Source organism: Zonotrichia albicollis, chromosome 1, assembly GCF_047830755.1.
Source record: "Zonotrichia albicollis isolate bZonAlb1 chromosome 1, bZonAlb1.hap1, whole genome shotgun sequence".
Lineage (NCBI taxonomy): Eukaryota > Metazoa > Chordata > Aves > Passeriformes > Passerellidae > Zonotrichia > Zonotrichia albicollis.
In genome coordinates, this window is record NC_133819.1 from 55,678,130 (window position 1) to 55,696,391 (window position 18,262).

General features: G+C 40.1%; 1 protein-coding gene across 1 annotated transcript in view; it reads left to right on the forward strand.

Moving 5' to 3' along the window:
• The first annotated feature begins 489 nt into the window (after positions 1 to 489).
• PDE1C (phosphodiesterase 1C) overlaps positions 490 to 18,262 on the forward strand; it is a 259,982-nt gene continuing 242,209 nt past the window's right edge. The window contains exon 1 of the mRNA XM_074541825.1: positions 490 to 676. Within this exon, the coding sequence (XP_074397926.1) occupies positions 592 to 676 (85 nt within the window). The 5' untranslated portion in view covers positions 490 to 591. The remainder of the gene's footprint in view (positions 677 to 18,262) is intronic.

The following is an 18,262-nucleotide window of genomic DNA, read 5'->3' on the forward strand; positions in this document are numbered from 1 at the left end:
TCCGTGCTCTCAATTGACTTTCTAGGGACTCGTTGTTTACATAAGTAGCAGATGACTGATGGTGTAATGTATTTGTGTTGATTAATTATATCTTGAATTATTAAAACACATTGCCTCTCTGAAGAGCTGAAATTTGAGCACAATTTGCTGCAAGTCAATAATCCCTACGAGTAAGAGGAGCCACAGAAACTGGTTCCAGCATAGCAAGGAATACAGGGAGCATCAGTGGGTAGATAACAGCAAAATATAACCCTTTATTTTTTTTTTTGTGTGCCACCTCCTACACAGAGATTTGACAGCTACAGCTGGCTTATTGACTTGGTAGTCTCGGACTAATTGACTGCTGGCTTTGATAGGGGAGCCTCTAACCAGTTGAACTCTGAGCAGGCATGCAGGTAACTTGCCAATGAGAGTGTTTGGGGGAGGAGAAAACTCTTGGGTGCACGCCTCTCAGGTCCCTGTGGGATGTGAGGCGTGGTGTGTGTGTGCTGTCACAGGCACATCCTCAAGGGCAGCCCAGAGTGAGCTTGAGAGCTCTGCTTCCACGAGGGAGAGAGAGGCAGCTACTCAAAGTACAAGCTGGCAGGAATCATGACAGACCCAAGCAGCAGAAAGGAAGCGTTTAAAAAATGCCAAAGTGCTACATTCAGTATTGATGGCTGTAACTTTGCAATTGGTAAGCCTGATCTCCTCTCCTCTCCTCTCCTCTCCTCTCCTCTCCTCTCCTCTCCTCTCCTCTCCTCTCCTCTCCTCTCCTCTCCTCTCCTCTCCTCTCCTCTCCTCTCCTCTCCTCTCCTCTCCTCTCCTCTCCTCTCCTCTCCTCTCCTCTCCTCTCCTCTCCTCTCCTCTCCTCTCCTCTCCTCTCCTCTCCTCTCCTCTCCTCTCCTCTCCTCTCCTCTCCTCTCCTCTCCTCTCCTCTCCTCTCCTCTCCTCTCCTCTCCTCTCCTCTCCTCTCCTCTCCTCTCCTCTCCTCTCCTCTCCTCTCCTCTCCTCTCCTCTCCTCTCCTCTCCTCTCCTCTCCTCTCCTCTCCTCTCCTCTCCTCTCCTCTCCTCTCCTCTCCTCTCCTCTCCTCTCCTCTCCTCTCCTCTCCTCTCCTCTCCTCTCCTCTCCTCTCCTCTCCTCTCCTCTCCTCTCCTCTCCTCTCCCTCTCCTCTCCCTCTCCTCTCCCTCTCCTCTCCTCTCCCTAACCCCTAACCTCCTCCCCTCCCTTTTTCCTTTATTTTCCTTTCATTCCTGTCTTTCTTGGTAGTTCCAGTAAGTACAGCTAAAAGACAGCTGTTGTCAACTGCCATTTGTCAATAAGTGCCTCTAAAATGTACAGATGCATGCAATTTTTTGCCTGAATTAGTTTTACACTCCGTCTTCTGTATTTCTTTTGCCCAAGAAACTTGTCTTTGATATGCAGCAACTCTACATTCTTTTCTTTTTGCCTGGGTTTTGGCCCAAGTTCACCAAGATGTTTGCAGTACTTTTGTTTTGGAACCTTACCTCAGGAAAGCCTGGGCTCCAGGATTGCAGGTTTCCAGCTTGCTAGCTGCATTTCCTTCCTATGAGCCCAGAATGTCATCCTTGGGAGCCTTGGCTTTCTTTGCAATATTTTATTGTTTACTTAACCAGTATTTCCAAATTCTGTAATCTTTTGTCATTTCTCACTTTGCACAAAGATATATATGTAACAGTTCGCAAACACAAGAAGTAAAATTGCTGAGGCAATGAGAAATATTGAGGAAAGATTAGGAATTTTAGGATGGATTGCTGTAGTTGTTTGGAGAGTGCTGTTTCATGTTTATGTTTGCTGTCTTAGGGGAAAGTGAGGCTTCTCAAAGTGAAAGGGCTTTTTCCAATAGACTTGGTACACAAAATTTGAGGATTCTCTGAGCAGACTGCTTTGCCACAAATGCTTACCTTACTAGGGTGTGCATACATATATATATGTACCCCTATACATATCCATACAGATCTTAGAAGAAAAGTGAGCTTACATCTCATTTGAATTTTTAGATTAAATCCAAGTTAAAGTATATGGATAACTTACTCATAATAATCAATAGAAATTCCTTTTGAATACTTTTAAGAAGACAGAGATTTCACTTCCTTGCCATTGTGAGATCAGAAAAGTTTTTCCTGGGTGATACTAACATAATTGGGCCAGTATTTCATCTAATAACAATAGATACAAGCTTTTATTGGTGTGGATGGACATACCTGGTTAGCCCTTTTATTCATGAAGAATTTGTTTTTGCAATCATTAACATCATGCAAACATTAAGCTTGTTGAAAAAAAATGGAGATATATGTTTCATTAAAATATCTTTACAGTTGAGATATCCTAACTATCTGTTAATGTTCATACAGCACTTTAAAGGTGAAACTGCCAAGCCAATGCTACTTTTGAAATTTCTTTCTCTAATGGGAAGGTCCTCCACAGGTTGTTGCAATATGCTCCCTTTTGCATCCCCTATCATAATCCCTTCCACTCTCAGCATCATTATTAGTAGTGGGTTTTTATCAGTTTGTGTCAGTCTGGTGGATGAACATATTCTTTCTCTTCAGATTTGGATTTTTTTGGTTGGTGGTTTGTTGCTTTTTGGTTTTGTTTTTGGGGGATTTTTTTGCTTTTTTTTTTTTTTTTTTTTTTAATTCAGGGACAAACCAACAGGATTGCTGGGTTGTTGCTCTGCTGTCTTTATTGTTACTCATGCTCGCAATACAACCAATTTCAGGGTCAAAGGACCAATTTCAGGGTCAAATGACTAAGAATTTAGAACCAAAGGTCTACTGTCTTGGGTAATCAAAAATGTTATAGTATTTCATATCTTTCTGAGCCCAAAAATTGTTACTGTCTCTTTGAGGTTACTGTCTCTTTAGGGTGGCATATCTGGAGGTCTGGAGCCAGACTCATGGGGCAGGCAGGTGTGGTACACTTTAAAAGGTTGGGGCACACAGGCAGAGTTCCCTTTTTCACCCATCGTCTCGCTTTCTCATCCCCTGCACACTTCTTGGCTTTAACCTTAAAGCTGAGGTAGTGTGGGCAGAGGCTTCCTTTTTGTGTACTCATGTGTTGTGGCATTTTGCTTAAGGCAGAGGTTGTTTTGAGGGGAGGGGGAAGGAGTTCTGGGATAGCTATGCAGAAAAAACTGCATTTCTGCAGTCCAAAACTGTTTCAGAGTGAATTCTGCAAACCTCTATTGGCAGTGCCAAGCTTGAGCTGGTATCTCACCGGGCCACGCCACGTTGATTCTGGGAGACTGTTTCTCTCCACTTCAACACACCAGTGGCTCCGAGGACAGCAGCACCAGCACTGGTGGAATACAGTGGGTGGGTGATGGAGCTGGCAATTCCCATATGCCACTAGAACTGCTTTGTAAACTCATACCTTCCCAGAAAGGTTTACTGCCATCCTTTCCCCTTTGTCTCCCCAACTGCGTGGTAGCCAGCAAATGCTGCCGTCTTGGTCAGATGCCATTTCTGCTTTGTCTCCCTACACGTAGCTGCCTGTGATGGATGCCATCTTGAAAAGGGTACTTTGCCATTTTGGATTTTTCTTTGTTCTCAGGGAGTTTGTGAGATTTATTGATTTTGTATCTAGTGAATAATTACTGTTATTTTCTGCCTGTTGCAGTTTTGCTTGTTAGTAAACTGTTATTTTTTTCACTTATATTTACTCAAATTTAGTTTCTCCTTATTGGTGGAAAGGGATTGATTAAAACAGTGGGAGAGAAATCATGTTAGAGTGATCCCCTCTAAATTGTCTTAAAGTAAGACTCAAGTTTTTTCTGCTTCTTGGGACAGTTGTTGCATTGCAGCTTCTGTGCTACTTTTTTTCGTGTGCATCTGTATTTGATGCACACATTGTATTGATTCTGTGACCTGTGTATTATATAACATTTATTCTTGTATCTGGGCAAGTGTGAATTGCATTGAATCACATAACTGCAAAAACTTTGTAAACATGCTGTGTAGTATTACCATCACAGTGTGGTAGATTGACTTAAATGATTCAAGTATTCGTTAATCACTATACTGAAGAAAATAAATCTATCCAAGAAACCCCACAGTAACATTAGTGTGTTAGGGATGGGCTTAAATGCTTTTTTTTTCCATCAGACGAGAATTCTATTTTTTGTGCCCTGATGATTTTTAAGAAGTTCTTGGGAAATGTTGAGCTGCTGCATCTGCTACTGTAGTATTAGCTGAGAGAGAAGGCTAATACCCTTGAGGAACAGAGAAATATTAGTTTGAGAGAAAGTAGCTTCCCTTTGGGTACAAAATAAATCATACTAGTTGTCAGGCAAGATTTGGAAATTGTTGTCCAACTCTGTTGCAGACAGAGTGGGAGCAACACTCTGGGAGTTTGGGTAGGTCCATGATGAAATATCTGTACTATTAGAAGGGAAGCAGGGTAATAATTGTAACTTCTGTCTTCACCATCGTCATCTCTAACTGCATGGTTGAGAGCACTGGAAAAGGATGTTTGGTCATTCCATTGCTTCTTTTGGTGTATTTGGCAGTGTACAGTTTGCAATTGGTCTCAATGGTCTTAAATGTCTTTTCCAACCAAAATGACACTATGAAGAGAAAACATTATGCATACTGATTCACATTTATACTGACTTCTAGGAAATCACGGTCTTCACAGTGTTTTGAAAACTTGAGATTCACATTTATACTGACTGATATACTGACCATGAGACCTAATAAAATTTTAAATGAAAATTAGTGAAAGACCAGGCCCTAACATGTAACATGAAATTATGAAGGCAAAGAAGAAACCTGGTGCAATAAGAGCTACTTGCTGAAGGCTTCTAGTTAAATTCCCTTGTGTCTCTAGAGTTGGACAGCATCTGCTTACAGAGCAGAGCAAACTAGAGCAGGTTCTCAACTGTTCTGATTTTCACTTTAGCTGCTTACCACATTGGTGTTGGGACACAACAGCTGTGGGAACTGCACACTTGCCAAGGACTTCACAGATCCCTGCAGAAGAGAGGGATGTGCCATAGCAGAAAGGCAAACCTTTGACAATACTATGTAGCTTTCTTCTGTATAAAGAAATAAGGTAGTGGCAAATCCTTTTCCTCTAGATGCAGCTGTTTTGACAGAGACTCTGAGGAGGATTCAAGTGCACTGGCCCAGCGAGGATTTTGAATATTCCACTTTTATGGAGTTCTTGCACTGGTAGTTGATGGAAATATTGGAGCCACAGTGTGAGCCATTTAGTGGGACTATTCAAGAACTGGAATCATGCAACTTAATTTGATCTAGAAAGCTCAATCTGTCTCAGATAAAGGCTTCAAGATCTTTATTTGCCATTGTTTATCTTACAAATTTCAGACTACATGGAGTTTTATATATACAAGATACTGTATTTGAGCTCTTGTTTGATTTTGGCTAAGTTTTCCCCCAATAAAACATAACAGAGAGGAAATTAAGGCCTTTTTCCCCCCTGTGGATTGCCTTATCACTGCTGTGCAAATGAGAGACTATCAGCTTAGAATGCCAGTAAATTGTTACTTGCTGTTGTAATTGACGTTCTAGAAGTTGGTCCACTGTCTTTAAACCTGGGAAAATGATAAACATAAATATTAATAGGAAGATATTTTCCTCAAACTCAAATTTTCTGCTTTTTATATCCCGAAGCATCTGGCAACACTGTCTTATCCATTGTATAAAATAAATTTTTAAAAATAGGTTTATAGAATGAAGTGATGAGGAGTTCTACTGTAACTTAGGTGTTGTTGCAGAGGAAGGATGTGGCACTGAAGCACTTAGTCTAGGTCACAGCAGTTATTTATAAAACTTGTAGGTAATTTTCTTTATGAAAACACTCTATTACACTTCTTGCATGTAAAAGCTTTCCCTCCAGTTACTATGGAAGTGCTGAGTTTTGCTTTGTGGTGATTTTTGATCCAAACTGAAGGTGCAAATAGGGCAGAAGGTGGAGACACCTGGCTGGAGATGAGGACACCTAATCTCCTTATGCCAGATTCTAGACCAAGAGTTTATCCCCCTATCCATCTTCCACGAAGGAAGGAAAGAAATGCAGTCAGGCTTCTTTTACAGACAAAAAATGATGTTACTCCCTACAAGGAGGGACCCGATCTTAACATGATGAGAAATAACGTTGCTTCTGCTTTTTTTCCTCTCTGGTTTTTGGCCAACTATTCCTGCTCACAGTAGGAACTACTGGTTTTGGCCAACTATTCCTGCTCATTCCTTCTGAATTGATACAAAGGTATTATTTTAAAGATTTAGATTTTCTAGAATCCCTAAATTTCAAAAGAAATAAGGAGGAGTGGACTCTTCTGTGCCTTTTGAGCAGTTTTAGGCAGGCAAGCAGGCAGGCCTGTTCCTGAGCAGGCAGGCTCTGACTGGGAGAACCTTCTCTCAAATCAGTTCCTTCTCCCATGCTGAAAACCAGATGTCCTCCTCCTCTCCCTCCCCACCCCCAGTCTTCTTCCTCCTCCTCCCCTTCCCCCCTGCCCTCACTGCTGCTCAAACTCTAGAAGCTTTCAAACTGTCTTTGAGGATTTCTGTTTGTGCTGCAAATTTTCTCTTTCAAACCCTTGTGCTCTGCTAATTTGTCTATTGTTTTCATGTAGTGTAAATACAAGTTCATTTTTCCTAGTTCTGTAACTTTGCATAACTAAGAAAGCAAAAGGCTCCTGGACATATAATTCACTTATTTGTGTACTAGTGCAAATCAAATCAAGGGGCAGAATCTTAACCAGCAGGAAACATTCATCACACCACTGCAGTCAGGAGAACTGCAATGATTTAAATGAGGAAAGGATCTGTCCTGGTCTTTTGCAGTTAAAGTTGCTGTATGTTGGAGAAGGAACTACCCTAAATACAAGGTAGGCAAATAATGCAGCTTTTCCATGGCTTGCTTGCAAGACTTCAGCAAGGTTATGCTGGTATCATTTTGCTCCCTGTTTCTCCTTGCCAGGTGACAGAGGTTGTACCTAACTAATCTGCCGAAACTCGATTGCAAATTTCTAACAGCTACAGGCTTGAAATTTTTAGGACTGAGAAATGGACCCTCATGATTACATCCAACAGCTCTGTGCTATGACTGCATGGAAATTTAGAGTTGTGGTGCAGGGAAGGATGCAGTAATTACTGAATAGAAGCACTTAATGAAGTCTCTACTGGCTTCCCAGCTGGTGAGTAGAATGGTTCACTGGAACAACATGAAACAGTCACTTGGGTAATTTTGTCACATCCTCTCTCTTGTTGTCATAGCAGCTGCAATCAGTCCCCTGAACATTTTTCTTATGTGCAAACATCATCTCTATCCATTAAATGGCAGTGCATGGTTTTTCTCTTGCTGCTACTGCTGCATGATGATACATTTCATGTCTGTCGATTCAGTACCTTTCCAATCACCTCACTCCTCCTTCTCACTGTTGTGCAGAGTGATGAAACCTGCCAAGTGTATTGGGAAAGGGGAGAGGGTACACAACTTGCTCAGTCAGTACCACTTAATTCTGTTTCCACCCCAAGTAGATTTATAGCCATTGGAGATAGGGATAAGGATTCTGGATTAATGCCGCATATTCTTTCTCTTTTAGTATTGATAGTCAGTCATTATTAGGAGTCAAAGCATTCAAAAATCAAATTTTATTTGTTTCTTCCCCACATACATGAGTAGCTGAGGTCCTTGCAGTTCTGCTATATGGCATGCTGATTGCTTTTTATGGACTAAATTTTTCAGATTCTTTTTTTTTCTTTCCATTTTTGGGTCTTGCATTCTTGAAGTGTGGTAATAGATCTGGTCCCTAGATTTTGTTCTAGTGTTTTCCGCTTTATATTTTTCTCCCTTTTATTTTGTATTTGTAAATGCCAGTGTGATTTAGTTTAAATCACTTTAGTTTTCAGTCAACTGAAAACTAAACTTTCTTGCTCTGGTCTCCACACACAGCTAATCACATACAGAGAATTTCTAGGGAATTTTTTTATTGCTCAAATGGAGCAAGTCATTTAATGCTCTTGGAAACAGACTTGAAGTAGAGATTATAAATATGTTAACTTTCCCTGAAATTACTTACAGTAATTTTTGCTGTTTAGAGTTTCAATTCTGTTCTTTTAAAAAAATGGATCTTTAGATGAAGACAAATAATTTACACATATGAGGCAGACAGCCTTAAGAAAACCTAAAATGAGACTTTACTTCAAGACATGATTCTGTTGTTAGACTTGCACATGAAACCTTACTGAAGTAACAGGATTTTCCAAACAAGTGGTCTTCAGTTAGTTACAGGATGAGAAGTTCTGTTGCATAGTGATTAAATGACAGTAATTGCTATTCTTAAATGTCAAGTTGTTGTAATTGTAACTCTCTCAGAAGTGAGCAAATGGAAAGCCCAGGAGAAAAAAGACTCTCTGAAACTCATAGGTGCTATAATAAGTAGGTGCCAATATATATGTGTTCCAAGTGCAAAGTGTGTCTTCCTCTCTTAGTAAAACTGACATTTGGCAGAATAGGATGTTTATGCTTTATCAAGGACCTTGCAAGCAAAGTGCAATAAATTATTGGACTCAAGCCTTGGGTCTTCTTTTATCACAGACTGGCATCAAATGGATGTGAACCTAGTGAGCCTTTTAAAGATATAAATTTTATATTTATGTTGTATTAAGACAAAACTGTCTCCTTTTAAGTGGGAAGGCACTCTTTAGGGAAAGAGTGTTACATTACACTCATGACTACTTTTGTGGGTGTTGGTAGTTTATATGAAGTAATATTGTTAACTCTGGCAAGATACTTCCAGTGGCATTTTTCATGTCTGAAGTGCTTAATGGTTTGGCTATACTTGCTTCAATGTAGAGATTTAAAAGAAGGAGTTTAAAAAGAGTATTGATTTTAAAATGCAGAGCATATTTGTGTGACTAAATGCTTTCGCATCACAACTGGACACCAGTTGCTAGAAAGGTGCCTCTGAGAAGAGCTGTCTGCTGGTACTCACCAGCAGATTGCCAGTGGCAGTGAACTGTGAAGCAGCACTTGGTTTCTATATAAACCAGAAGTTTCTATATACACTTTAGTCATCAATCTTAAATTCAATTGCTTGAAACAATTATAGCAGATGGCATCATGTCACCAGCCCACCTCTGTTACAAGCTTTAGAAAGCACACAACCTCAAAAGAAAAAGGATCAGTGGTCATAGTCCTAACATCTGCACCAGCAGCTTATGAAGTGGTGTAGTGTTACTGTATGGTATGGTTGACTTGCTGTATTGAATACTAATGAGAGGTTTATTTACCAGGATTATATTTTGTAGTTTTTTGCATATATTGTTCTTTGTGAGAACCCCTTCCTATTTGTTCCACCTGGCAGGTGAGCCAAAGCAGCATTAAATTTTGTTAAATCAGATTTGTTTTCATGAGTTGAAGGTGGCAAATCCTGCCCTGTACTTCCTCTCTGAAGTACAGGCAAAAATGCAGTCTGTTTGTATCCTGGTTTTAAGGTCATGCTGTACTCCAGGGCAGGATTTATTACTCAGATTTTTGACTCCTGAATGGAATCCTAAAAAACTCTTAAAGTCCATTATGTCTGATTCCATGCTGCTTCAAAAGTACATAAAGAGTACATGCACCAAAGTGTTTATATGGAAATCCACAGCAACATCCATAGAGTGACAGTGAATAAAGGGAGCCAGAAACTTTGGGCATTTCCATTAGGTGAACAACTTTTGCAATATTTCTAGATCCACAAAGCTGTGCACATTCAACCTCCTGTTCCTGAGAGTGCACAGAAGAGTGAGAAGGGAGAATTCTCTGATGATTAAAAGTGAGTTGCTGAACAGTTAAGGGGAGGAATTATGATGATGGCCCTTCAAAAAAGAAGTTGTAATGCTCCTTTTCTACTGCCCATGCAAACCTACTGGTCTTGGTAGATGAAAAAGCAGTAAACTTCAGGGCATTTTCAGTCAGAGCTACCACTAATATACTTGAGCTGTGAATCCACTCTGCTGTGTGGCATGTGCAATAATCAGCTATACAAGATTCCTGTGATTAAAGGAGCTAGCAGGTCTGCCACTTCTTGTCCTTCTGTCAGTATGCAGATGAAGTGCTGATGTTATTGGCAAAGAAAGGACTTTCTTAGGCCTCATTTTAAACATGCATGTGTGTATCAGAGAGGGATTTAAAGGAGATCCAAACAGAGGAGTCCAAAAGGAATCATTCACACTTATTTGCCTTCCTTGTTTAACTCTTCTGTCCTGTTGACTTTTTGAATTTTATGGGAAAACATTAGAAGTGACATGTAGGAAAAAAGGAATGGAGAAAATTACATGTTCAGAAGTAGATATAGGTGTCCTCCAAGAGAAACACAGAACAAGGTGTGGGCTTCCTGGCACATGTTTCCTCAAGTATTATCTAGGTGTGCTCCAGTTCACCTCTGGGCTTGGATGATGCCTGAGGCCCCTTCCTATCCAGGAAGGGAGGGAGAGCAGGCACCAGAGGAACTTCCTGAGAAGTCCCATTCACAGCCTAAATCTGTTTTAGCCCCATAGGGCTAAATCTGGATCACCTGGGATTGCAGAGTGAAATAGAAGGGCAAAGGAAATGGTGTATAATTAGTCCCTATTGAAAACAATTGGATTGTTGCCTTGTAAACACAAGTACTGCATAACTAAAACTTCCAGAGACTGCATGTTTTGAAGTTCCTTTAAAGTGAACTCTCCTTGGAGCTGAGAGACAGAGCCCACAGCATGCTACTGTTTTGCAGAGCCTGTTCATGTGTAGGAAGATATCTGATGAAAACCCAAGTGAGAAAAGTGATGATCCCAGGGGTGCATACAGATTAAATATTAAAATAGGATGCTGGAAAAAAAAATGATGTAAATCATATGCAAATATGAAAATAGTTCATCTCTTGAGAAAGAAAACTCAAAAATGCCTATTGCCTTTCCCAGTCATCTCTTTGTCTGATACAAACAACAGAAATCAGAGGCAGTGGATCTTCTTTTCATTTTGGCTTTTGGAATAGACCCAGTGAGAGAAAATGTAGACACAGCCTGGTGCTTGAAATGTGGGTTTGACACATAGTTAACTATGTCAGCCATGCTTCCCAGTACCTGAAAGTCCTTTATGTGTGTTCTGAGCTCACATTTTTACAGGAAAATAGGAATAGCTAATAGGAATATTAGCTCAGCATGTATACAATGTGTTCATTGTAGCACAGAATTATATCCAACTAATGGAAAAAAAAAAATCAGATTAGCCATGTTTCTTTTTTTAGTAAATCAATTAGCCTGAAATGTTTGTCTTTATGTACCATTATGGAAATCAGTCCAATCCAGGCTGTTGAGTATTGCAATCTTTGAGTAGAGGGAGGATGAAAGATGATGTGTGTCCCAAAAGTATGTCCTATTCATCCAATGTACATAGAGGAGACAATATAGAGGAAGATCACAAGAGCAGACAGGTTTTTTTAGAGCCTCTGAACTCTCAAGGAGGTCTGCCTGCTCAGTGCATCTTGTAACTGTGGGAAAAGGTGAAAGCATACAGAATCACAGAGTGGTTAAGGGTGGAAAAGACTTCTGGTGGCCATCCTGTTCAATACCCCTGCTCAGGCATACCCACCTACACCAGAACTGCCTAACAGCATGTCCAGATGTCATTTTAGTATCTTCAATGAGGAGAGACTCCAAAAACTTCTGAGCAACCTTGTGCCAGTACTTGGACAAACTCACAGTAAGAAAAAAAGAGGTGTTTCTTTATGTTCAGAGGAAACCCCCTGTTCTTCAGTGTGCACATATTGCCTTTGGTCTTGTCATTGGGCACCACTGTAAAGAGCCTGCACCCTGGTCCTACAGGTATGGCTACATGCTTATGAGATCCCCCTAAGCTTTCTCTTCTCCAGGTTGAAGAGTCTCAGCTCTTTGACTTTGCTTATCCGTGAGGTGCTTCAATTATCTCTGTTGGCTTTTGGTGGATTCTGTGTCCATCTCTCTTCATCTCTTGCTCAGGAAAGTGCAGACCTAGACCCAGCACTCCAAACGTGACCTGATTAGTTCTGCATAGTAGGGAAGTATCACCTCCATTGACCTGCTGGCAACACTTAATGAAGCCCAGGACACTGTTAACTGCCTTTGATGCCAAGGCAAGTTGCTGGCTCATGTTCAAGCCCAGATAGCCATCTTACCCATCAGTGAAGCCAGGCTTTGCATCTTTGACATGACATTACTGTGACATCTCTCCTTTATGAACCTCTGTGCTAGGGAAGAGAGAAACTGTGGCACTGCACAGTGTACTGACTCCCTTCAGGTGTCCCAGCTGGAAAATGTATTTTCAGGCTGCACTCCTGTAGCTCCTCTACAGCCTTGAAATGCCTCCTCCCATGGCACTGGGTTATGCATTTGAAAGAGAGCTGCTGGACAGAAGGTGCGCATATCTGTGCTGTAACTGCTGTGGGGGAATCAATCTAATACTGCATGATCTCCTATGTTCTGTTTTGTGGCATATATTGGGCAGAATCAGGGCAGTTGAAAACAATCCAGGGCAATCAGGAGTTAAAGGGAAATGCAGAGTACTGTGGTTAGGTTTTTTATTCTTTGAATGTTTCTGTCACTGCAAACGTAGCCTAAGATACCTTTACTATGGATACAAAGGCTCTATATCTCCTAATTCTTCAGGAACAACTTGTTTACACCTGGCTGCACTAGGATCATAAAGACACATGCTGTTGTTGATAGTTATCAGAAGCCTTCTGTCTTCATAGTAAATGACATTTACAAAAGCTCCTAATCAAGTGGCAGCTGGGGCTCTGCTGTCAGGTGTGAATACAAGAACTTATGTCTCTGTGATCCTTAAAAGTAAGACTTGCTCTCCCAAAGCATCACTTAGTATCTTAGTACCAACAGAGAGTAATGCATCTATGAGTCTTGTATTTCCAGGTAAAAGAAGTGCTTCTTCGGCTGAGTGAGGATGCAGTTGTATCACTGTCAATTTAAGTATCTATCAATAAAGTGCTCAGGAGTTACTAGAGCTAGAGAATAATTTGATTTGATGTTGTATTAGAGCTGGCAGGTGCTTGAGGTTAAGAAGGTTTGTTGCTCTCTGGCGGTTACTGGATCCTTTATTTTGAAAGCCAGTTCCTTTGATGAACAGGAAATCCCAAACATCGCACATCAGAGGCTGAACTTCTAGTCTAGCATTCCTTTAGCTGTGCACAGCTCAGTGAGTTTCTTTTTATTTTTTCTTCTTCTTTTTCTTTCTTTGTTAAGGATCACTCTGTTTTATCCCTGCAGCATACATTGTTTAATGTTTTTTGTGCATGTGCAGCAAGGGGAAAAATGTGCCTTTGAGAAATTAGCTGCTATTACAAAATTCAGATCCAAAGAGTCACAGCCATAAGAGCTTATGGTCAAACTGTACTCTATCAATGAATAAAAAAAAGTTTCCATGGTAACTTTCTAATGAATCTACTTGAGAATCTTTCCAAGAAGAACTTTTCCTCATCAGATTAGACATTGGTGAAGCTGAGCTCCTATGCTGTAGTTACAACTGCTACATAGTATTGCTGGTACTTTCTACATAGCCCGACTATTTTCAAGGAGAGAATCTCAAGCATGATCTGTACAAGCAGCATACATAACCAGGTCAGGGCAGGATTTCACTTAATTTAAGGCATCATCAGCTGAGGTAATTATGTTGGCTTCCTTTAGAATCAATGAAGAGAAATAGATTCTTTTAAGGTGTCGTTCATTTGACTTGTTTTAGACATCAGTCTTAGGCTGAGTTGAATCATGTCCTAGAAGTAACATTTTCTACTTTCTTTAAAAGAAGCTGGATAATTGTATCATACTTGTCAATATCTGGGTCTGGAGAAATATCTGTATCTGCCCCTCTCACTCCCCATACACTTTTGTAATCTAGAGGTCTAGAAAATCTAGAAAACCCCATACACTTTTGTAATCTAGAAAATATGCTTTTAGCAAAAAAAGGATAGAGTGAGTAATTAAATAGTCTGTCAAAGGTAAAAAGAGGGACATGCATGCAACAGTTTTCAAATACATAAGTCTTCTGAGAAGAAGGGAAAAGTTTCTTTTCCCTTCAAACTGGACAAAAGTAGTGGGTTGAAGACGTCTAATAAGGATAGAGAGACATCAGTGTTTCACTGAAATTCACTGAGTATCTCCTTTTTTTTTTATTTTGAAACATTCCATGGTTTGTTTTATTTTCCAGGACTCTGCAAGTTCCAGCCTTCTACTTTACCAGAAAGTTACTTACTGATATTCTTTTTTCTTGTTGTCTTGACTGCACATGCTTGTATGCCCTCATTTTGTTTCTCAAGAATGTAAAAAGCCCCAAGCAAAGTGTTTTTCCTTTTTCTTTTATCTTCTTTTCTAATTTTTTCTCCTTCATTGTAAAGGAATTTTTTAAGCAAGGGGTTTTATGTTGGGATTTTCTGAGGGAGTGGCTGCCAAAGATTTTTGTCCACCTAGGATATAAGAAGTGTAATAGTGTTTGAATGGGAATAAATTCTGAAAAACATGGTTAAAATATCAGAAAATCTATTTTAAAAAGTGTATTTAATATCTACAAATTACAGGGCCTCATTGGACCTAGGGGGAATGTCGCATGAAAAGGGGATGCTTCCTTGACTTTTAACAGGGAAATGTACTTGACCCTTAGTATTTAATTTGTCTGTCAGTTCCCCAGGAAATCTGAGAACCTTGTGCCCAACCAGTCTGTCAGCATCCTGTTAGGGTGACCCTTTAGTGAGCGGTCCTGCTGGATTGGTGGGGGGGTTTAACTGAGTTAGTCAGAGAAATAAACCAAAACAGCATGTGGGTCCTCCTCAGTGGGTCTTCCTCTTTATCTGAGTATATTATTCACTGCTGGTGAATGCTAGCGCCCATGAAGGCTTCCCACTAACAGTTCAGGGAACTATACTCTTTATTAATATAAAATTGTGACAAGTCAGTGATAGTAGCTGACTGTAAAAACATATTCAGACTGTAAAAACATATTCAAAGTAATACACAGACAAGCTCTAATCCCCAGCAAAAGTATTCAGCATGCATAAAGTATGATTCTTACCCTATAGGGGAGAAGACAGGTTTAGCCCATCAACTAATCCTACCAATTATGATGGAGTCTTCCTCAACTTTACCCCATTCTCCACCTGCTTTTATACTGTTTTTTGTATCTTCCCTCATTCTTCACTTTCTTTTATACTATTTCTTCGTGTTTAGGTAGAGCTTGAGTGACTCTAGTCATGCATACCTTTGTTACAGATTGGTGTAAAATTATCTTGCTTTGCTTTTAAAGATACAGTAAAAAATATTATAGAGCATGTGCCCTATTACAGCTGCGGGTTTTCGGGGTCGGTTCAACGCCAGCAGCCGTTGGTGTCCCGGATAGAGAAGTGCTGCTAACTACAACTTGTCCAGGTGCCTCAGGCAGGCTCCCAGCCACAGGCAATCAGCAAGCAGCTCAGCCTTTAAGTGAGACCAGCTCTTTGGTGGATTCAGCTCTTTAGTGATTTCAGCTGTTTGCTTGCAAAGTACTTAAGCAGGCACAGAGGTGAGAGAGGAGAAGTGCTGTATGACGTTCCACGGATGTGTCTTTATTGGCAGCTTCTGCGAAGGGTGACAGTGACAGCTCTTCTGCTGAACTGGGCAGAGGCAGGGGTTCATATAGGGTGTAGGGGTTTTGGGAAACAGTCCAATGGTAAGGGTCGAGATGAATATGACTATGAGATGAATATGAATATCATCTTACAGAGAGATAACGAGGGTCCAAAGGTGGAAGAGGAGTTTCTTTGGTCCAGTCATCATGACTAGGCATTTCTTATCTTAAGCAAATGACCGCCAGGGAGGCCTTGCAGGCCCTGTAGCCCTGTGGCTGCTACAGTACCCAGTAAGGTGTAGTGGTACCAGTAGGTGGGTAACTTTGCAATTGTTAATATTACAATTAGGCTTTAATGAACCATGTTCATCTGAGGAGAGTGATTTCCCCACAGATGTTGGCTCAGCACCAGGACATCTTTCCCTATATCTCCTGGTTGACAGGTGTTATGTGGTTTATTAGCTGAAGAGTACTGTTGTGTTCCCTGTGGTAATCACATATCCTCTGAACAGAGAGAGATGTAATTCCGTAATTCTCTCCTAGGATTTTTCTAGGAAGCTGTGAGAAGCTGTGAGAAAGCTCACAGAAAACAATTCTTATCTCCACTTGCTGTATCTGTTGTTGTGCACATGTGGAATGTGTTATGGAGATTGTTTACCAAAGGGTGGTTTCTTAATTGGACTCTGGCGATAGTGTTTTGATTGACCAATTAGGTCAAAGCTGTACCAGACTGTACCAGACTGTCTGGCAAGGGTGATGGGTTTTTCATATAGCATAGTACAGTGTAGTGTAGTAAGAATAAAGTGATTGATCAGCCCTCTGCAATCGTGGAATCAATGCTCATTATTTCCCCATTCAGGGAACCAGTGCCACAACAGTTCCATTCCCTGTACGCATTTCAACAGTGACTGGCCTCGGTGTCTCCACTCCACTCCTTCCTCCATTCCTTCCTGCTTAGCAGGAGCTTAGATTTGCAAATCATATGCATAGGGAATCATCATGGAATAGGTTTTGAGCATGCCAACCATATTCCATCCTGGAGTAGCAATTATATTTTACCCTATAATTTCCATAAATTTAAAACTTCTGTTAGGATGCAAATATAACTTCTAAGTTTCCTCTAATTTTACCCCCAGCCAGCTTTCCACAGGGAAGATTTCACATAGTTCAAAGCAATCAGCAATAGTGCTATTAAAGATAAGTTTAAAACCTCTTTCTCATTCCTCTGGTTTACTGGTTGTATAAAGAGGAATATTAATTAGTGAGATAATTAGAAATATGACATTGGATGTTCTTACTCTGTATATTGCTCTTTTTTTGGTCCCTTTTTACCAGTAGAAATGAGTCAGTCAGAAAAAAGATTTTTGAACTGTACAAGGTGTTTCAAACCACTGGTACCATTGAAAGAATGGTAACATGAGCAATATTGATTTGAAAAAAAAATAATATGAATTCAATATTTGAAAGATAAACTATGATTTTAAAGGTATATTAACACTGGAAGTACATTTTGACAAATAACATATTTAAGCCCAAAATATAGATGGTTATGTCAGATAACACAAAAGAACTATAACAATATAGATTGAGAAAAAAAAAAGTGTTTCACTGTACATGTTGCTAACATGTACAAAGACAAACTCATATTGACGTATTTTTCTATTAATAAATCCTACTGTATTGTGGAGAATCGCTGGTCATAGTGCAGTATGTTTGAACTCAGAAGCTGATTCTGTAGAAGCCGCCCAGCTTCACACAGCAAACAGATCCTTGTGATTTAAGTATTTTAAATATTGATCAGAAACCTAACTTTCAGCTCTGAAGTCAGTCACTGCCCTCTCCCTCTCCACAAGGTTGATGAGCACAAGCTCATCACTGCTTTCTCATCACCTTCAACAACTGCAGGTAGTACTGTGTCTGGTAAAGGCACCAAAATTAGGAATTAATCCTGGATAAAGTAGGTGTCTTTGCTTTTCTTCCAGTGTCATCTTGGTGCAAATTAGGAAACAAATGCAAGACGAAAGGACAGGACTGCCTGTTTTGGTCACTAATGTCAAATATTGGTGAAAACAGGAATCCAGTTGAATACTTGTTTATTTTGACTACTTTGTGGTCAGTAGTTGCTGCCTTCATCAGTAGTTGACATATTTTATTAACTTTGCCAAGGGTGAAGTTTAAATATTCTTCTAATTGCAAAATACTGGGTGCAAATTGTACTATAACAAGAAAGTACATTTTGATCTTCCTTTGTTTTCATCAAGGCATCATCTGAAAACCAGGGACACCCTCTTAATGGCTTTAGAGTGGCGGTGGCAACCTAGACCTGCTGTTGTGAAATTGCTGAATGAATCTAAATCACACTTGTCTCCTGTCTTGCATGGGCTTACAGGTGAAGCAATATTTAGATTCATTGAAGTGACCTCCTGTTATTTGGAGAGCAAGCCATTTGCTAGTTGTCTCAGAGGAAATTTAGCAATTGAGATGACAAACATGGATGCTACTACTCTGTTGTGTAGACAGCTACTTCAGACTGTAGTTTTTAGCATTACAAATACAGCTGAATTTCTTCTGGAAAGAAAAGCAAAAATACTTACAAAAATGTATGCCAAAAATACTATCATTTTGTTTTGGACAGCCAAGTTCTGACATTGTGCCTATTAAGCTTTATTTTCCAATCTGCTTTT